Source organism: Pipistrellus hanaki (genome assembly GCF_964339955.1).
Source record: "Pipistrellus hanaki genome assembly, chromosome: 2".
Classification (NCBI taxonomy): Eukaryota; Metazoa; Chordata; class Mammalia; order Chiroptera; family Vespertilionidae; genus Pipistrellus; species Pipistrellus hanaki.
Genome location: NC_140504.1, coordinates 178,804,316 through 178,823,542, shown reverse-complemented (window position 1 = coordinate 178,823,542; position 19,227 = coordinate 178,804,316). Strand labels below are relative to the sequence as shown.

Below are 19,227 nucleotides of genomic sequence, written 5' to 3'. Positions count from 1 at the left end.
TCCAATTCCACACTGCCTATTTCCTAAGTAACATGTACTTTCGCCCTAGCTAGTATTGCTCAGTGGATAGAGCATTGGCCTGCAGAACCAAGGGTCCTAGGTTTGATTCTGGTCAAGAGCATGTACCTTGGTTTTAGGCTCCTCCTCGGTTGGGGTTCGTGAAGGAGGCAACCAATCAATGTATTTCACATCAATGTTTCTGCCTTTCCCTCTCTCTTCAACATTCCCTAAAAGTCAATGGGAAAATATCCTCGGGCAAATATTAACCAAATAAAACCCCAAAAACCTGCACTTTCTGCTGTCATCCACCACTACTCTAGCTCTCTCTCTTTTTTTAAATTACTACATGTCTCCTTTTTCTCCCGATTGACCCACCACCACCATGCCCACCCCCTAGGACAAACCCCACCACCCCAGTGTCCCTGTCCATTGGTTATGCTAATGTGCATGCATACAAGCCCTTTGGTTGCTCTCTTACCCCCCTACTATAGCTCGTTAGGTGACCAGAAACTACTCTGTTGTCACCTTCTCAGTTCTCTTCCTGCAACGGCAAATACTGTTGACCACTCTTTCATGATGCTCCTCCTCCCTTCTCAGCCCTGGGCTCTTCTCTTATCCCTCAACATTCTCCCCAGAGGAACCTGACCCACTTATGTGGTGCTGATACCACAAGCATATAGGAGATCCCTATATATTGACACTTCTCTTAACTGTTCTGTTGACTTCAATGTAACTCATCTTCTCTCACCCAAACCATCACTGCACTAGATGTCCATATTCTGCCAACAGTGCTATCATTCTCTGTCAGGTCAGAAGCCAACCCTGGCCTGTCTCTCCTGTTCAATCGATGAAATGTTATCATTAGACTAACTTCCCCAAAGCCAGCACCTTGAAGATGTCACTTATCATCACATCAAAATAAATGCTTAATTCCTTAGGCTGATGTACAAATCTTTTCATAGTTTGATCCTTATCTATCTTCCAGCCTCATTTCCTCATCCGAATCCATAACTGTCCTGAAACAAACACTTCATCTCCGTTTCTTCCAGCGTTCTCATCTTGAGCAGTAGCATCACCCAGCCCAGAGGTGCTCAAAGCAGCAGCTTGGTGGGAGGACCATCCTTTCTCACCCCTCTGACAACATACCACGAACCTCATTAAGTTCCCCTCTAAGTGTATTTGCCTCTGTCTCATCATCTCTACCATAAGAACATTTTAGTGAATCTCCTTTCACTTACTCTTGCCCCTCTCCAATTCCTTCATACAGTAGCCTTCTTAATATGTCAAGTCATATTGCACCATTCAATGCTTTAAAACTTATGTGTGGCTCCCTATTGTTCTTAGCAGGAACCTACAGCAAGTTCCCTACTCTTCCAGCCTCATGCCACTTGTCCCATGATCATCATGTCGCCTCCTTCCACTTCCTCAAATGTCCTCTGCTCTTTCCAGCAGTTGACCTTCACTGACTACTCTTTGCCTGAAATGCTATCTCCCAATCTTTACATGACCAACTTCTACTCGTCCCTCAGGGCTCAGTTTGACTTAATCTTTATGAAGACCTTTCATTATCACCTTTGTGTGTATTTATGAGTTTGCTGGTTTGCTATAATACAGGTGGTGTCTGGCACAGGGCCTGGTACACAGTGGTCTCAATCCATGTTCACAGATGGGTAATCTATAGATGCTGCCTGTCCTGTGGTATCCATGATGGATGGAAACCACCATGACATCCCAGCGAGAAAGAGGCTCTGCAGTCCTGACTCCCAGCCCCACCCCTGGAACTAGCTGGGAACCTGCCCTCCTCTGGCTCTAAGACAAGGACAGAGCCTGTGGATCTACCTGTAAACACTGGAGAGTGAAAGGAGGTCAGCTGGCAGACGTCCCTTTGATTGCATCGCTGCCTCGCCTTGTCTGCACAGAAAGGGGAGCCACAGTCCCTGAGCCTGACTACACAGGACAGCTTAAAGAGCGAAACTCCAGGGAACAAGCAGGCAAAGGAGAGCAGAAGGCCTCGCCTGTCTGCGAGGTGGAAGGACTGCTGAGAGAGCCTTGGCATCAGAGCTGGTCCAGCAGGCAGCTTCTGCCAGCGCAGGGCCACGCCCACCTCGGCCTTCGTCAGGCAGGACACAGTGCTTTTCCAGCACAAACCGCTGTGAGTGACAGCGGCTCCTCACAGGGAGAGCGCGCACGCCCCAGCCCCAGCTCCCAGGGCTGCTACCTGCTCGGGAGGTTGGCTTCAGCTCCAGGCTTTCCTGATCCGTGGCGTCCAGGATTTTGTACTTGCTTTTTCTCTTGGGTTTTCCTTTTTGCCTGAAAAACACAATCCCCTCCCCTGCTTAGGAAGGAGGCTGTGCGTGACGTTCAGGCGGACCCCACAGGATGCCAGCCATGCCCATGCCAGTGGAAGACCTGTTTCTCCTGCCTTTCAGCCAGGAAAGTTGGCAACTGTAATTTGTTCAAATAATCCTCACCAATTCCAGGAAAGGGCAAGGGAGACGTGGATATCTTAGCGTGGACTCACCAGTCCACAGTGGTACCGAGGGGGCACACTGGTTAAAAATGTAAAGAAAAGGGAAACTATGCTTGAGGGGTGTGGGTAGAGAGGAAAGCATTAAACCAAGAAAGTTGTTAATGGTGATGGTCTTTGGTGGTGGGAATTTTTTAAAGTTCTTTGAATTTTCTGTTTTATATGTGGTTATACTGCAGGTTGAATCTAAGCTCTACCCCTTATTTACTGTGTGTCCCATGGACAGGTGACATCTGTAAGATGAGGAAAGGTGGTCATGCGCATTAAAACAGATTATCTATAAAATTTATCATGGTGCTTGACACACAGAAATCTTACTTATAATGGAAAACATAATAAGCATTACTATTAAGTATTATAAGACTAGATAGGAAGACCAAATGAGAAAACCCATTACCCTTAATCATGACTAATTTAAGTCTGTAACTATGTGAAAACTTGTATTCATCTGAATCCCAGCGAGTGAGGAAGGCCAAAAATAAAATGATCTCCTAAGGTCGTGCGGCTGAGGTATGGAGTGTCAAAAGACATACATCCCAGAGATGTGATCGAGTTCCATACCCAGGCCCTCCCACTCCGACCCTAGCCACCCCTCCCAGGTTGCCTATCACTGCACTGACAGCACTGGCGGAAGGAGGTGGGCCGGAGCACTGTAACACTGACAGGAAGGGAGGAGTCCGTGATGACTGACTACAGGGACTAGAAGCCTGGATGCATTTCCAAAGATAATCCAACTTACCTCTTACAACAACAGATCACAGTCCAGGACAGGGTTCCAAAGGCAACGGCAATGACAAAGCAAGCAATGATAACATATAACACGCTCCACTCTGCCAAGAAGAACAAATGGTCAGGGCTGTAGAGGGAGGTCTCAGCGAGAGCTGGCTTCCCTCTGTAGATAATGACCCAGGGCTCCCCAGGGAAGCGGAGACATCAGAGTTGAAGGCAGCTCAAGTTTTAAACCTTCAGAATTGTCCTGCTTTCCAGGCCCTTCTCTGAGTCCCTGTGACAGTGGGGCAGCTGTAAGGAGCTATAACAGAGACGGCCTTGCAGCTGTTTGCTGTAGGCTGCAGTTGGCAGTTGCAGAAGCAGTTGGTGCGCTTTCAGCTTGGTTCTTATACAACTGCTTCAGAGCTTTCCTCTAACCTTGAGCAAGTACAGAGGAAAGAAGTAAAAATCCTCTGCAAACAGAAAATACACAAAGTTCTCCTCGCTTGCTCATCTGCCTCAGAAACACCAACACCCACCCACTCACAACTCGGAACCAGTCAGTGCCAAACCAGCTGGCACAATGCCGAGCAGGAAACTCACCACAGTTGCTGTCTCCATCCCTCAGCTGCACCTTGATGAAATTCTCCATCCAAAAAGGGTCACAGACGCAGCGTTTGGTAAAGGAATCACAGTGGCCATGCTCAGAGCAGTTCAACTGGCATGCTGAGAGGAGCAGAAAAGGGAGAAGAGACAGTGGAGTCAGAGTGGGGACAGTCAGCGTCCGGTGCCTGTGAAAGCAGGAAGGCCGCCCCCCTTCAGTGGCCTGCGAGGCGTTTCCTGAAGACCTGCTCCAGGAGCTTCTACACACATTGCCTGCAAATATCATCACAGCTGGATACAACTGGAGCAGTTAGGCCACTGGAACATGGTTCCAAACGGTTTTTTATTTTTTAGAGAGAGGAAGGGAGGCAGGAGAGAGAGAGAGAGAGAGGTTGATGTGAGAGAAACATCAATCGGTTGCCTTAAACACTCGCCCCTACTGGGGATTGAACTCCTAACCTGGGTTTGTGCCCTGACCAGAAATGGAACCTACCACCAACCAATTGAGCCACACAGGCCAGGGCGATTCCAGATTGGTTTTACTTGTGCTTAATATCAGCAGTTCTTAATATTTCACATCCTGCAGACTCCCTTCTCTGAATAATTTAAATGGCAAAATAAAATGCACAGTATTATAAAGGAAAGCAATTACATTGAATGTGTTTTTAAAATATCTAAGAATATAATTTAAAAAAAATATACTTTATTGATATTTTACAGAGAGGAAGGGAGAAGGATAGAGAGTTAGAAACATCGATGAGAGAGAAACATCGATCAGCTGCCTCCTGCACAACCCCTACTGGGGATGTGCCTGCAACCAAGGTACATGCCCTTGACCAGAATTGAACCTGAAAGCCGATGCTCTATCCACTGAGCCAAACTGGTTTTGGCTAAGAATATAATTTAAAAAAATAATATATGTGCAGAGACCGGTTTGGCTCAGTGGATGGAGCGTCGGCCTGCAGATTGAGAGGTACCAGGTTCGATTCCGGTCAGGGGCATGTGCCTTGGTTTTGGGCACATCCCTGGTGGGGGTGTGCAGGAGGCAGCTGATTGATGATTCTCTCTCATCAATGTTTCTGACTCTCTATCCCTATCTCTTCCTCTCTGTAAAAAATCAATAAAATATATATATTAAAAAATAATATATGTGTGCTTTTATTAAAAAAATGAAGTAGCAAGATCTAGAAGTGAGTCTCACATCTGATAACTTTGAAACAGTGATGAGTGAAAGTATGTCATCATGTTGTGTGACAGAAATTACCTGATTGCTATTGCCTCAAAGTCATGGGTTCAATTAACAGTGTAGTTTATTGCCTACCTTCATAACTAAGGGAAATAATAAATTTCAGTTAGAAGTTAATGAAAAGAAAGATGTAATTTTTTCCAAAATGTACAGCCCTCTGAACACTCAGGGGCCCACAGACCCCTGGTTAAGAATCTCTATGATCGGGGCCCTCATGGTAACAGCAGTGGAGGGAAGAACTTATCTCCATGTTCCTGAAGAACGAAGTGAGGCCGAAGACAGTGGGGACTGTCAGGTGAGAGGGGGCCCTGGGTAGGGTCTTGTTCCCAACACCCCAGAATTACTCACTGACGGTGTAGACCTCCAGGGCTCTGAACACTAGAAAGTCTGCCTTTTGCTTCCGGAGTTCATTCTTGAGCTTCGCAGCCACCTCACGGCCTTTGAAGATCTGGGGCGGAGGCTCGTTTTGAACAAAAAATACCATCTTGGTGCTGCAGAGACAGGCAACGGTATATATGAATAAGCTGAAGCTGTCAATAACAGCAGCAGCTACCATTTGCCAAGCACCTGTGCTTGTGCTAAGTATTATACGCATTCTCTTACACAAGCCAGGGAGGAAGGCCTTATCGGTGTCAGCTCCATTTTACAAAGGACAACACTGGGGCTCGGAGGGGTGAAGCAACTTGCCCAAGGTGACACAGTTAATTCCGGCAGAGCCAGATACCAACCCTGATATATCTGACCCCAAAGCCTATGCTTTCAGAAATGCCCTAAGCTGCCCCAGCTAGCAAGAGGACCCTACCAAACAGGTAACCAGAGGCCAGGAAAATGGGGACTTGGTTATGACCACATCCCTGCTGTCAGTCTTTTAACAGCTAAGACTGGTGCTGTTGGATTTGTGCCTGCGTTACTTGTATGACAGACTACAATGCTTTGTAAAATGTAAATTATCAGACGGCATCCAATAATTATCCACAGGCCAAAACCATCGTTACTACGACAGTAACAAGACTACGCGATGGTGTGGCTGGAACGAGATTCTGTTACTCCAGGCCCAGAATCTGTTTGCTTTCTGTCAATTTCTGTCCAAGGCAGACCATGTTTGAACTCACACCTGGGTGGCAACAAATCTGTTCCCTGGCTTGGCTTCCACTTTTGGTGGCCTGCCTTTTTCCTTCTGTTAGTCTCAGACCGAACCTCCTCCAGCAGTGGGCCACACGGTTTCTAGTGTGCCCAAGACACTGCTGCCCTCCACACACAGCGTAGCTGGGTGGCACCAGCTGCTTACAGGGTAACTCTGTTTATTCCAAAGTGCCATGTAAATGGCATAATTTCCTGTGTGGTATGACATAAAAGTTTGAGAAGCACTGGCATAAGTCTTTCTAAAAGCTTGCTATACAAAAAGGCTAACAATGGTTAACATAAATTCTAGAATCAAGAAACAAATCTTTACCATAAAAGATCTGTGGTCCTTTTCTCATTTTCTTATAGTGATCTAATCCATGGGTACTTTCAATTTCTGTCTATAAACCAGTAACTCTCAAATCTTTAAACTCCATTCCCCATCTCTCCTGTGTGACCAAATCTTTATCTTTAATGCTTGCTAGAATATCTGTCCTAGATATTCCACAGGCACCTTGAATCCAACATGTCTCAAAATAAACCTATAACAACCATTAATTGGGCACTTACTGTGCATTAGGGACGATACAAACATTACTTTATTGGATCCTCAATAACAAGCCTATAAATGGGTACTGGCATTTTTGCTGCTAGAACAGGTTTGGAGAGGGGAGGTAACCGTGCTCTTTCCCTCCTTCCCAGTGTCCAATCCCTCCAACATTCCTCCACTAAGCCAACAAGCCCGAGCCAGAAACCCACCACTGTGCTGCTCCTCTCTTCCCTCCCGCCTGATGCGGGGCAGCAAGTCTGCGAGCCAACCCTTCCACAGAGCTCTGGCCAGCACTCTCGCTGCTTCCACTGCCTGCATCCAGCCTGGTGGATCCCTGCCTGCTCCCAGGCTGCTGAGCAGAGCTTACAAAAAGTCCTAACTCACCACGCTGTCTCTGACCCAGGTTTACCTGGGGAGCTTTTACACCTTAGGTGCCCAAACCTCACTCTAGACCAGAGGTTCCCAGCCTTTCTTGGCTATGCCTCACCTAAGCATCTCTAAAATCCTGATGCTCCCCCGCCATGACATGTAATTCTTATTATTCAAAAAGTGAACTCCTATTCACATAGAGGAAGCCTAAAAGACCATTAACTTGGTCTAATAAGCTTCCAAAGAACATGGCATCCATAAAAGAGAAAAACAAAAGAACGAAAGGACAGTTGAAGTACTGAGGAAGAAATCACTAAGAAACTGTTAACAACAACAAGAGTATGAAGAGATAAGAAAAAATAGCAAATAAAGTTTCAAAACATATAATAGAGAAGTGAAATGCATAAATATGTCACAATATGTATTTATATACTGTATACGAGGCCCTAGAACCATAAGAAATGCAAAAAATTCACTGTTAATAACTCATTCTTGAATTGTCCCCCTTAAAAGTCAAACTGCCCCCCTGTGGGGCGTGTGCTCCACCCACACCGGGAACCATTGCTCTAGACCAGTGGTCAGCAAATTCATTTGTCAAAAGAGCCAAATATCAACAGTACAACGATTGAAATTTCTTTGGAGAGCCAAATTTTTTAAACTTCTTCTAATGCCACTTCTTCAAAATAGACTCGCCCAGGCCGTGGTATTTTGTGAAAGAGCCACACTCAAGGGGCCAAAGCCGCATGTGCTCGCGAGCCGCCGGTTGCTGACCACTGCCTAGGCCAGCGGTCATCACCTTTCGGACCTCACAGACAACCCCTGCTCTAGACCAAGTGAGACTGTCTGTGGGAGAGGCTTGGGGAATGATATTCATCAAAGTTCCAGTGATTGGGAACCACTGCTCTCACCCTGGCTGAGACACCAACATCACCCCAACTTTCCACTTTCCTCATGCTGCCATCTATTCCCCCTCCTCCAGTAGGAGACACTGTCTCCAGTTTCAGAGACCAAACACAGGGTCTCAAGCTTCATGTTCTCTACCTATAAATTCACCCTAAAAGCACACCTTCCCTCCTTTCCTCCATCTCCAGTGATGCTCCTGCTCGACGAGGGCCAGTCCCCAAGACCTCCGTCCCTGTACAGCCCTCTACACGCCCCTGTCTATTTTCCCTGCACCTGCCCCTCGGTCTGAAAAAACGTTCAAGAATTTCCTGTCTTTCAAGGTGTTCTTTTGATATTATCCCCCATGTTATTTTCAGCACCAACCTCTTCAAAGAGGTGCTACGCTTTCCATCTCTGTGTCCTCAAACCATACAATGAATTTGTCCTCTGTTCCCCAACATCTGAGTAAAATGTGTTTACCACACCTGCGTCTCTGTAAGCATCTGAATCCTTAACTTACAGCAGACCAGCCCCACCTGGTTTTCCTCCCACCCCTCTCTTCTTACTTTCCTTGTTAAATATGCGTTCTCCAGAGCTCAGTCCTCAGCCCTCTTGACACTTCCCGGTGTATCTCATCTGTCCTCATGGCTTTGACTCCTGCTCGGAGGCAGACTCCCTCTCTCTGGCTATTCCTCCACCCCAAGTTCCTGCCTGTACTTGCTACTATCTGATAAAACATCTCCCCATGCAGCCCATAGACAAACCAAGTTAAACAGTCAAAACTGAACACATTATCTTTTCTTTAAAACTGATTCTTTCTATATCCCTGATCTCAACTAATGGCATTCACATCTATCAGGCATCCAAATCCAAAGCCTCATGGTTTGAAACCTCACAGGGTCTCCAAGTCCTGTTGATTTACCCCTGAATTTCTTATTTTTCTCTCCTCTTCCGCTGTTTCCATTGCAACTACCTTAATCAGGTTTTATTACCTTTTTACTAGACTACTCAAAAGCTTCTTGCTTGGTCTCCCAGTCTTTGGTCTTCCTATTTCAATCTAGCCTTCACACTACTGAACTCCCTTATACAACCACCACCAATCTCCTTGCTTTAATAACAAAACAAAAACTTCAGGTACATACAACTAACTTGAGTCCTCCAGCCCAAAATATAAACTTCTTGACTTGCAGATGACTATTCTCAGTCTACACAGCAGTCTTACCTTCCACCACATTCTGGGCCCAGTAAGCTCTCTGAACCCGTGCTTTCTTCCAGAGGGACTGTTGTGCTTTCACACCATCGGACCAACACTGTTCCCCCATTCTGAATTTCCCTCCTGATTTCCCTAAGCTTGACCAATGCAAGTTTACTTTGGGAAGAATCTTTGGACTATTGCCTACCCCAACCTCTGGAAGAATTAATTACCCTTGCCTCTGTGCCTCCACGATACCACACATTCTGTCAAACCCATCCTGTACTGATGTTTACTTGATTATTTCCCTACTAGACTGGCCTTCAAACCCAATGGACCTCTTCTGACCTAGGGCCCTGGCACCTTGCAGAGCATGTGACACATGGGCTGAAGAGCGGAGCTCACTGAAGAAACGGATACCACGAGCGGTTCCTGGTCAGGGGACCCACTCTTCTCGATCTACGCACGCTACTTCTCAGCTCAGTCACAAAGCCCGGGGGTGAGGGGAGGCATTCGTCTTTCTTTTCTCCCCCGCTTCATTGCCCAGCTACCTCTGTTCCGTGTACGGCTGAATCTTTTGCACAATGATGTCGGAATCCAGCACCCCCAGGAGGACCCCAATCTGGCGGATGAACATTCCCTTCAACCTCTCAGTCAGCTGACTGACGTTGACATCCAAGATGATCTCCACTAGGTTGTTTTTCCTGGGATCTGGAAAGCATGTGGATTAGTCATGGCTTTAGAGAAGGAGAAGTAACACAGACCCACCACTGTGCATGTGCCTTGGCACAGGAGAGGAAGGAATGAGAGCGTACAGAAATGGCGTTGGAGTTTCAAAAGGATTCCTGGTTCCTATGTCAACCTGAGAATTACCACCATGTGCTGGGGTTGTGTGGGGGTGGTGGTGTCAGGGAGGCAACGAGGTTTAGTAAAGGGAGTGGGGGAGAGAGAAACATGCTTTGAAAGCCTCTCCTCAACTGGCTTTGCTGAACCCTCCAGGGTGGGAAGACTTATCTAGCAACCTCTCCTGATCCACATCTGATTTTCAGGGACTGGTGTACTTTGTCTACAACAATGGGAGGGACAATGTCCATCTCAAACTTCTTATCAATAATGGGAATGCATCTGCCCTGTGGGTTTAAAAACAGTCAACACAAAAGAAATCAGGCACAAGGATCCCAGAATCCAGGATTTCCTTAGAACCACTTCACATAGCTACATGGTGTTTTTACAACTTAGAACTGGGAAGCCATTGCTTTACTTTTGATTATGTCCTAAAGACGGACTGTGCTACACTTGGAAGTTCAGTGATTATTCAGAATACTTTATTCACACACTTGAATGCAACATTTGCCTGTCCTGATGTATAATTTACATAATTAATGGACAATGTGATGAGGATATTTTTCCATTGATCTTTTAGAGAGATTGGAGCAGAGAGGGAAAGACCGAGAGAAACATCAATGTGAGAGAAACACATTGATCGGTTGCCTCCTGCGTGCGCCCTGACAGGGAGGAGACTACAACCAAGATATGTGCCCCCAACCAGAATCTCCAGGCCAATACTCTATCCACTGAGTCAAACCAGCTAGGGCCACAGAAGAGACTTTATAGTGAACTTGGGTGCTGTCCTTCAGAGAGATGGGACAAGGACTGGAAGATCTGCCAAGATCCTTTCCATCTCAGATACCGATACACAGTTTTGGCCTAGATAATAAAGAGCGGGTTTAAAGTTAATCCCTTCTCATCAGATGCTCGGAAATTTATCAAGCTCTACCCCACTTCACACTCACTTCCTCTCTAAAACCAAATTAGCCTCAAAGCAAAATAAAAACATGGTTCTATTTAAGAAGGAAATTTTATTTCTGCAAACCTGAAAAATAAAGGACACCAGTTACTTTACCTTCCCTGGATTGTCAGAAAAAGCCTGAGGCTCAACTTATAAAAATAAATGTTTTCTGCATTTGGGTGCTGATGAGACATCATGACTCAAGTTATTCCTGTGCTCAGATCCCCAGGGTACCCTCTCCCATCAGTCACATGTACAGCAGGAAGTGCTGGACTTGGGCACAAAGGCCCGGCTCTGACACAACCACTCTGAGTTTCTGTTTCTCCATCTGAGATGAGGAGGAGGAGGTCCATATTCCTGTGTGGGTAGGAGAGGTAATGTTGGAAAAGACAGACTCTAAGGATTTTTCAGCTTGGGGTTTCTAGATTTTAAAAAAAATCTGGCTCTGTCCATGCTGGGGAGAAGGTGTCTCAGGAAGGAGGCCCTGCTTGGCTTATTCAGCAATTCCACTCAGTCTCATCACTAAACGAACTCACCAGGTTTCACCTCCACAGTGGTCTGGTCTGTGTTACTCTCACCCTTCGCATCAGTCACTTTCAGATGAAATATGTAGGTTCCCTCGACCAGGTTGGAAAGAAAGAGGATAGGGTGGTGATCAGAGTGATTTAACACCACCTGTGGGGTTGAATAACATGGTTATGTTTGCAAAACAACACAAACTCCTTCCATGGACTCAGTTGCTGCTCTGTGACCACGAGCCCTCTGAGCTGGACTGTTTACCTCCAGCAGCTTCTGCTCTGGAACAGCACTGCAGCCCGTGGCTGCTCGGGTTAGGGAAGAGAAACGCATCCTGTGCCACACTAGCTTGCAGAGTGACTGACCCTAGGCAAGTCATTTAACCTCCCTGGATTTCAGAGAGCACTCCAGGTCTGATATAAGAAACCACTTGGTTAAAGCAGTAGACCATCTGGCTCAGCCCCCTCTCCCCATCTCACCCCCGGGGAACATGTGTTGCTCTCCAGCTCCTGGCACACTTACCCCTGCGGCTGGGCTCCCCTCATCCCGAGTCCAGAGGTAGCTGACGATTCCTTTGTCATCTGAGGACTTGGAGCCATCCAGCTCGGCTGTGTCCGTGGGCAGGGTTATCACTACATTCCCAGTTATCTTAGCTATAGGTGGTTTGTTCGTTTCTAAGCAAAGAGAAATCATTGAAATCATATAATATTCTAGGGGGGGAAAGGAAGTGCTTCTTCATGATGTTTATGGGGAATTAAATGGAGAACTGTTTTCAGAGTCTATCCATACAAGCAACTAACAGCATCGACTTTTTATTTTTTTGTTAATCCTCATCCAAGGATATTTTTTCCAGTGACTTTTAGAGTAAAAGGGAGGGACAGAGACAGAGAGAGAAACATCGATGTGAGAGACATACCGGTTGGTTGCCTCCCACACACATCCTGACCGGAGCCAGGGATTGAGCCTGCAACTGAGGTGTGTGCTCTTGGCAGGAATTGAACCCATGCCCCTTCAAGTCTACAGGCTGACACTAACCCCCGAGCAAACCGACCAGGGCTATAAGTGTAGATTTAAAGCCACCAGTGCCTCAGGCCCTAAGGCTCCAGTCCCATAGAGAGAGAAATACTCTCTGACCCTTACAGCAGAGGGGATAAGTGTAGTTTCCTCCTCTATTCCCACAGCAGCCTCTCCGAAGGGAACCCATTTCTGTCCTTTGGAGGTATATGATAATTGGAAACAAAAGCTCAAGTTGGATTAAAGCCTTGGAGTTTAAGTTTCATCCAGCTGATACCACAAGTTCTCTTTAAAATATGGGTAATATGGATAATATCTGATGGTTTTTCCTACTGTCAGCTTGGAGCCCTCTCTTGAGGCCATTGCTGATCATGAGCCTGCAAACCAGAGCAAGGCCAATCAACTCTTGTCTCACATTGGCTTCAGCCTGCAGGTTCCCAGGAAAAGCACAGAAAGCTAGTGCAGGACAGTCATTCTGAAGTCTGACAGCAGGTGTCACTGTAGCTAGTGGAAGAGTCACAGAAACCCCAGGTCTTAGCAGCACAGAGGCAAAATAAAAATGCAAACAAAACAAAAAAAATTATTTCCCTATTCAATAGAGAACGAAGGAAAGGAGAAAGGGAGAGAAGGGAATGCAAGAAATGAAAAATCACCTTACAATCTCTCTCAATGAAGATTGTTTTAGAAAACCAAGTATCAGCTGCCCTTACCCCAGTTTTCTTCCCCACACCCTGTCTCTAAATCGATTTCTGCAGCCAAACAAGAGCTGAGGAACCCTCAGTTATTAACCCTGAGGCTGCAGCCACCGGGGCAAGAAGGTACCTTCTTTGACAATGACGTTCACAGAGCTCTGGCTCTGCAGGTTCCTCTCATCTTTGACAGTCAAGGTGAACACGTAGGTTCCCGCTTGCAGCCCAGTCACAGTGGCGACACTGCTGTTAGCCTTCTCGAGCTGCACCCCATCAGGTCCCCTGGACAAAGAGAGAAACCAGAGGCTGGCGATGTACCTGTTTGCTGCTCTCCTGTCCCTGACTCAGCAGGTGCAGACAATTACTGCCTCAGATGAGACATGAACTTGTTTCCCAGACCTTGAGAGGACAAATTTTAAAATATTCCATTTGGACAGAGTGTTGTTTGGCCCCACAATACAGGCTACCTGCTGATCAGAAAATTCCATTCACCAGTGTTCAAACAGATCTAGCCTTATCCTTTATATGAGCTTCTAGAACATTCAAACTCTTTGCTGTTCCAGCTTGTAAAAGGAAGAAAGTGTTCTAAGCAGGTCTCTGATCTAACGGATGATTTCATAGAGATGTTTCTGAAAAGTATTTCTGGCCCAGTGGTTGGTCCAGCTCTTGCCAGCAAAGAAGCAAAACACATTTCTTAATCATATGCCAACTCACTCTTTCTGAAAAGTCAGAGAAAGGAAATGGGCCAAAGCTGCAGAGGAATTCTCAGGGCAAAACCTTCCTCTTCCTAGTGGCTCTGGAAGCAAAGCTCCCGCCAGCTCCCAGACAGGGACCACAGGGGACCGGCACCCCGGGCTTCCTCCCTCCTCCCCGGGGCCTCACTCGGCAGCCGGCAGCAGGCGAGGGAGCTGTGTGCTGACACCCAGGCACAATGCTGCACACACACTCCTCTGCTCAAGAGTCAAAATGCCCCCGAGCTTTCCTTAGAACTACAGGACAACCAGAGAAATCTGTAGACTTTCCTGTTTTGTTTTGCTATTTAAACTTAAGACCTCTGGTCCTAGTAGCCCCTCCTGAAACAGATTCTCCCCAATGAAGCTTGCTAATAAGCATTATTTCTGCTGTAAACGCTAATAAAACTCAACCAAAAGATTCATCACTAGTATCTTCAATACTTAAAATTAAAACACATGGGGCTGAAGAAGAAAGAATAGGTTCTCCAAAAGATAGAAACAAGAGCTGAGAAAAATAATTTCTACAATCCAACTCACCAATAGTAGTTTCTGTAGTCCAATTTACAGCCCTTTCCCATCCACCTCTAATGACCCTGACCAAAAAAAACAAAACACCCAGTCTATTCTATGATTGCTACCTGTGGAAACAGAGAAATTTAGCTCCTTTTTAACTTTTAACTCTTCCTTGAAATTCTTTCACTACTTTTGAGTTCCAGTTGTATGGTTTAAAGGAGCTGAAAGAAACAGAGCTAGGAATGGTTCAATTAGGTGATTCCATTTATATATATATATATATATTTTATTTTTTTTTTGATTTTTTACAGAGAAGAAGGGAGAGGGATAGAAAGTCAGAAACATCGATGAGAGAGAAACATCGATCAGCCACCTCTTGCACACCCCCTACCGGGGATGTGCCCGCAACCAAGGTACATGCCCTTGACCGGAATCGAACCCGGGACCCTTGAGTCCACAGGCCAACGCTCTATGCACTGAGCCAAACCGGTTTTGGCGGGTGATTCCATTTTAATTAGTATTATTTGGTCACTGCCTTTTGCCTCTGGCTAATGTATTTGGTAAGTGTGGTCTTCAAGGATACAGTAATAGAGCAATGCTTTCATTTTGTAGATGAATTTTCAATTCTCCTTGATAGCTGCTCTGTCCCATCCCCCTGCCAGCCTTACCCAGTTAATTGTGAGCAACAGTATTTTTCTGCTCCATTACCCCTTCTATCTTGCCTCTCAAGTGTAATTAAACTATGCATTTCAGCAGATGGATTACACCTGTAAAAGCACCAGGACTGCAAAATACTACCTGGGGACTAGCTGATGGTAAGCATTCTTTATTTCTTACAAAAATTAACATATCATTTTCTTAGCATTGAAGTTTAGCATTGCAAACCTTTCTTTCTCAGTCACGGCCCTCTTGAATAAGCCAACAAGAGCAAGTAAGCACTTAAATTTTTTTTGTAATACTTGCCTAAGAATATTTTAACTGATTTTTAAATTTGTTTATTTCTATTGATTTTTTTAGAGACTGAAGAAGAGAGGGAGGAAGAATAAGGGTGGGGGAGAGAAACATAGACCAGTTACCTTCTATACATTCCCAACTGGGGATCAAACCTGCAATCTTTTGGTGTATGGGATGATGCTACAACCAATTGAGCCACCCAATCAGGGCACAGCAAGTACACTAAAAAAATAAGTAAAACCTTGCTCTGCAAATGTCTGGAGCCTTTGCATAAGTAAGGCTTTGTGCCAATACTCACTGTGTTTTTTCCCAGAGATACGAGATAATTTTCTGATCATCTGAGCTTTTGCTACCATCCAAGGTTGTGCTATCCATGGGAAGGGTCAGCTCTTTATCTGGGCCTGCATCTGCCTGTGGCGGCTTGTTGTTTTCTAGAAGACAAGAGGCACACAGATCAGAAGCGGGCAGTAAGCTGGGCAAGGAGAGGATCCAATCGGGGCACATATTCTGGAAGCCATGAGGTCTCTGCTTCTCTGCCCAGAGATGGTCAGACACTGTGGGACAGCTCTGTACTGGGGTGTGATCAGGAAACTCACAATGCAGAATAGAAGACTGAAACACAGAACACTTCTGAAAGAACATGGCAGAACTTAATGAAGTTACAATGCCATGCTAAATGGGAAATAAAATGCTCTAGGAGTTCAAAGGAGAGGGTATGAGTGATATGACAGAGCTTTCCTAAGGAAGTAGGCTTGAAGCTGGTCCTTAAAAGACACATGACAGGATTTGGGATGGCAGAGACTCTACCTTTTATGTATACTTGAAGGCACATTAGCCCAGGGCAAGGGATAAGCTGAGGCTAGGGCAGTGGTCGGCAAACTCTTTTGTCAACAGAGCCAAATATCAACAGTACAATGATTGAAATTCCTTTTGAGAGCCAAATATTTTAAACTTAAACTTCTTCTAACGCCACTTCTTCAAAATAGACTTGCCCAGGCCGTGGTATTTTGTGGAAGAGCCACATTCAAGGAGCCAAAGAGCCATATGTGGCTCACAAGCCGCAGTTTGCTAACCACAGGGCTAGGGGAATGGACAACAGAAGTTATGAAGACAATAGAAGCTGCCAGGGGCTCAGTGGATTGGTGCCTCCTACTGCTCAGAACACAAACCCTCTTCTCCCCAAGGTTAAAGGGACCAGCCAAGAGAAGAGCCTGCACCTCAAAGGCTGGACTTACCAGGCTGCACAATAACAGTCACTTGAGCGGTGGCCTGCTGTCCTATTGTGTCAGTCACTGTTAGCTGGTAAGTGTAGTCTCCTTCTTGCATAGCAGAGAGCTGCAGGATTGGCGTTCTAACACCCTGGATATAGAAATACAGACCATGGAAAAGCAGCCTCCCAGAGCCACAACATCATACGCTAAGTCCTGCTTAGGTCTAAGAGACCCAGTTTTCTAAACCTATTTGATATTAGACTACTACTTCCTAGAGTTCAGCAAAATTAGTGAATGCTGGATCAGACGCTGTGGGACATCTTGTTAAAAAGCTTCCCCCCTAAAGGGAACAACCCTCTCTGATACAGAAGCAGTTTCAAATAAAATCAGAGCTCTCACAAGGGAGGGGAGTACAGGGAAATGTACAAAGATAACCAACCAAGATCAGCCTCTAAGACCAAAGGCAGAAAGAAGACCATGAATATATAACAACACAATTTTTTAAAAGTGTTCTTCCTTGCAGAAACTGGTTTGGCTCAGTGGATAGAGCATCAGCCTGCGGACTCAAGGGTCCTGGGTTCGATTCTGGTCAAGGGCATGTATCTTGGTTGCGAACACATCCCTAGTGGGGGGTGTGCAGGAGGCAGCTGATTGATGTTTCTCTCTCATCTATATTTCTGACTCTGTCTCTCTTCCTTCCTCTCTGTAAAAAAAATCAATAAAATTCATTAATAAATAATTAATTAAAAGTGTTCTTCCTATGAAGGTTACACAGTGATCCTAATGAAGTGCTCAGTAAAACATGGCAGCAATTCCGGATGCTGTCACACTATGCTGTCCCCTTACAGATTTGTGCAGATTCTCAGCAGCAGAGAAACCCAACACAATACTTAAACTAAACCCAGTGAAACATGAGCTTTAAGTCATGCCTCAAATCTAGAAACAGACTCCTGAGTGTCACAGGAACATTACATATAACTTAGGGCAAACCTGACAGCCTCTTGCAGACAGTTTGTTTGGCCTATGTGTCTTAAAAGTTGTAAACTTTCATATAAAGGTCTATATTTCCTGATAATAATGAGACCATACTTCCATCTGGCCACAACCAGCTGGGCCTGAGGAGCAGCTGGCCCCTTTAGTCAGGGCTTAGGTTCTCTGGTTCACCACAGCCCCATCCAGTTTTCTTTACTTACTTATGTCACCTGTGTGGTGACAGATCCAGTCTCTTACTAAATATCTGCAGAGAAGGGCTCACCAACTAGTTGGGCAATCTACCCCAATCTGTAAGGTTCACACCCCTGCACTTTCTAAGTAGTCTGACTCTCTGGAATCATCTAAGAGCAACTACCATTTCTCATCCAGTCTTTTCTTCTGATATGAAACATTTAAGACACAGGTTTTTGATAGTATGTTAATTAAAGGCTCCTTAAACTTTGTGGATTTAAAAAACCTCAAATATTCTATGCCCAAATCTGACTTTGGTAATTCAAATACAGCAAAAACAAGCCGTGGGTGGGTGAGCCAGTCCAGTAACTCTAATTCACCTGGGCAAGAAAAGACAAACTCTTCCCTCCTACCTGCATCTCCACCACTTTCCCTTTGCTGCTGGGGCTGAGTGACCACTCATAGCTGGTGATGCCGTGGTCATCAGTGCTCTGGTTCCCAAAGAGCGTGATGGAGTTTTGGGGCAGGGTGATCACTTGGTTGGGGCCTGCGTTGGCCACAGGGGGGTAATCCACAGCTTTGTTCACTGTCAGGTTTGCAGTGGTCGAGTTGGTAGCTCCATCAGAGTCTACTACAGTCAAGCTGCCAGGGCAGAGAGAGGAGTGCAATCAGGGATGGTTTCAGTAAAGAAGAAGAAACACAAGAGGACTGAAAATCAAGAATAAGAAATACCCGAGTGGAAGGGTTACTAATTAGTAACCAATTCTTACCATTCCTCTTAGAGGGGTAGAGTAATACTAGAAGCTAACACTGACTGAGGGGTCCCTGTGTACCAGGCCCTGTTCCAAGTGGTCTAGAACTCAATGAACAACAGCTCTATAAAGTCCTATCTTCATTTTACTCCTTACACATATGAGGGTCTAAGGCAGAGAGAGGTCAAGTAACTAGAAAGTAGTGGAGTTAGGACTTGAGCCCAATAACCATGTTATTATATATTCAGCGTTGTTTGCTCTGCTGCCTGCATGTACCTGTAAGCTGGGACTGGTACAAGCATGGTCTGATCTAGCCCTCACAGCAATCAGCAATCTCTATCTACAAGTGGCTTAGAGAGGCTAAGTAACCTGCCCAGCACCCCATTGTGAGCCAAAATGCAAGCCCAGTTAGTTCTCTGGCTCCCACGCCTAGTCTTTTTTTTTTTTTTTTTTTAATATATTTTATTGATTTTTTACAGAGAGGAAGGGAGAGGAATAGTTAGTTAGAAACATCGATGAGAAAGAAACATTCATGAACTGCCTTCTGCACATCCCCCACCGGGGATGTGCCCGCAACCAAGGTACATGCCCTTGACGGGAATCGAACCTGGGACCTTTCAGTCCGCAGGCCAATGCTCTATCCACTGAGCCAAACCAGTTTCGGCAAAACCAAGTCTTGAGAGAGTCTCCCT

General features: G+C 45.7%; 1 protein-coding gene across 7 annotated transcripts in view; it reads right to left on the bottom strand.

Annotated features, from left to right (window-relative positions):
* KIAA0319L (KIAA0319 like) overlaps window positions 1–19,227 on the bottom strand; it is a 99,020-nt gene that overhangs the window by 4,695 nt on the left and 75,098 nt on the right. For all 7 annotated transcript variants that reach the window (XM_084872001.1, XM_084871998.1, XM_084872002.1 and 4 more), the window contains exons 10-20: window positions 18,197–18,425; window positions 16,644–16,767; window positions 15,707–15,839; window positions 13,341–13,489; window positions 12,027–12,178; window positions 11,525–11,663; window positions 9,751–9,910; window positions 5,433–5,575; window positions 3,839–3,961; window positions 3,267–3,357; window positions 2,219–2,310 (exon numbers count right to left, since the gene is read on the bottom strand). In XM_084872001.1, the coding sequence (XP_084728127.1) occupies window positions 2,219–2,310; window positions 3,267–3,357; window positions 3,839–3,961; window positions 5,433–5,575; window positions 9,751–9,910; window positions 11,525–11,663; window positions 12,027–12,178; window positions 13,341–13,489; window positions 15,707–15,839; window positions 16,644–16,767; window positions 18,197–18,425 (1,535 nt within the window). The remainder of the gene's footprint in view (window positions 1–2,218; window positions 2,311–3,266; window positions 3,358–3,838; window positions 3,962–5,432; window positions 5,576–9,750; window positions 9,911–11,524; window positions 11,664–12,026; window positions 12,179–13,340; window positions 13,490–15,706; window positions 15,840–16,643; window positions 16,768–18,196; window positions 18,426–19,227) is intronic.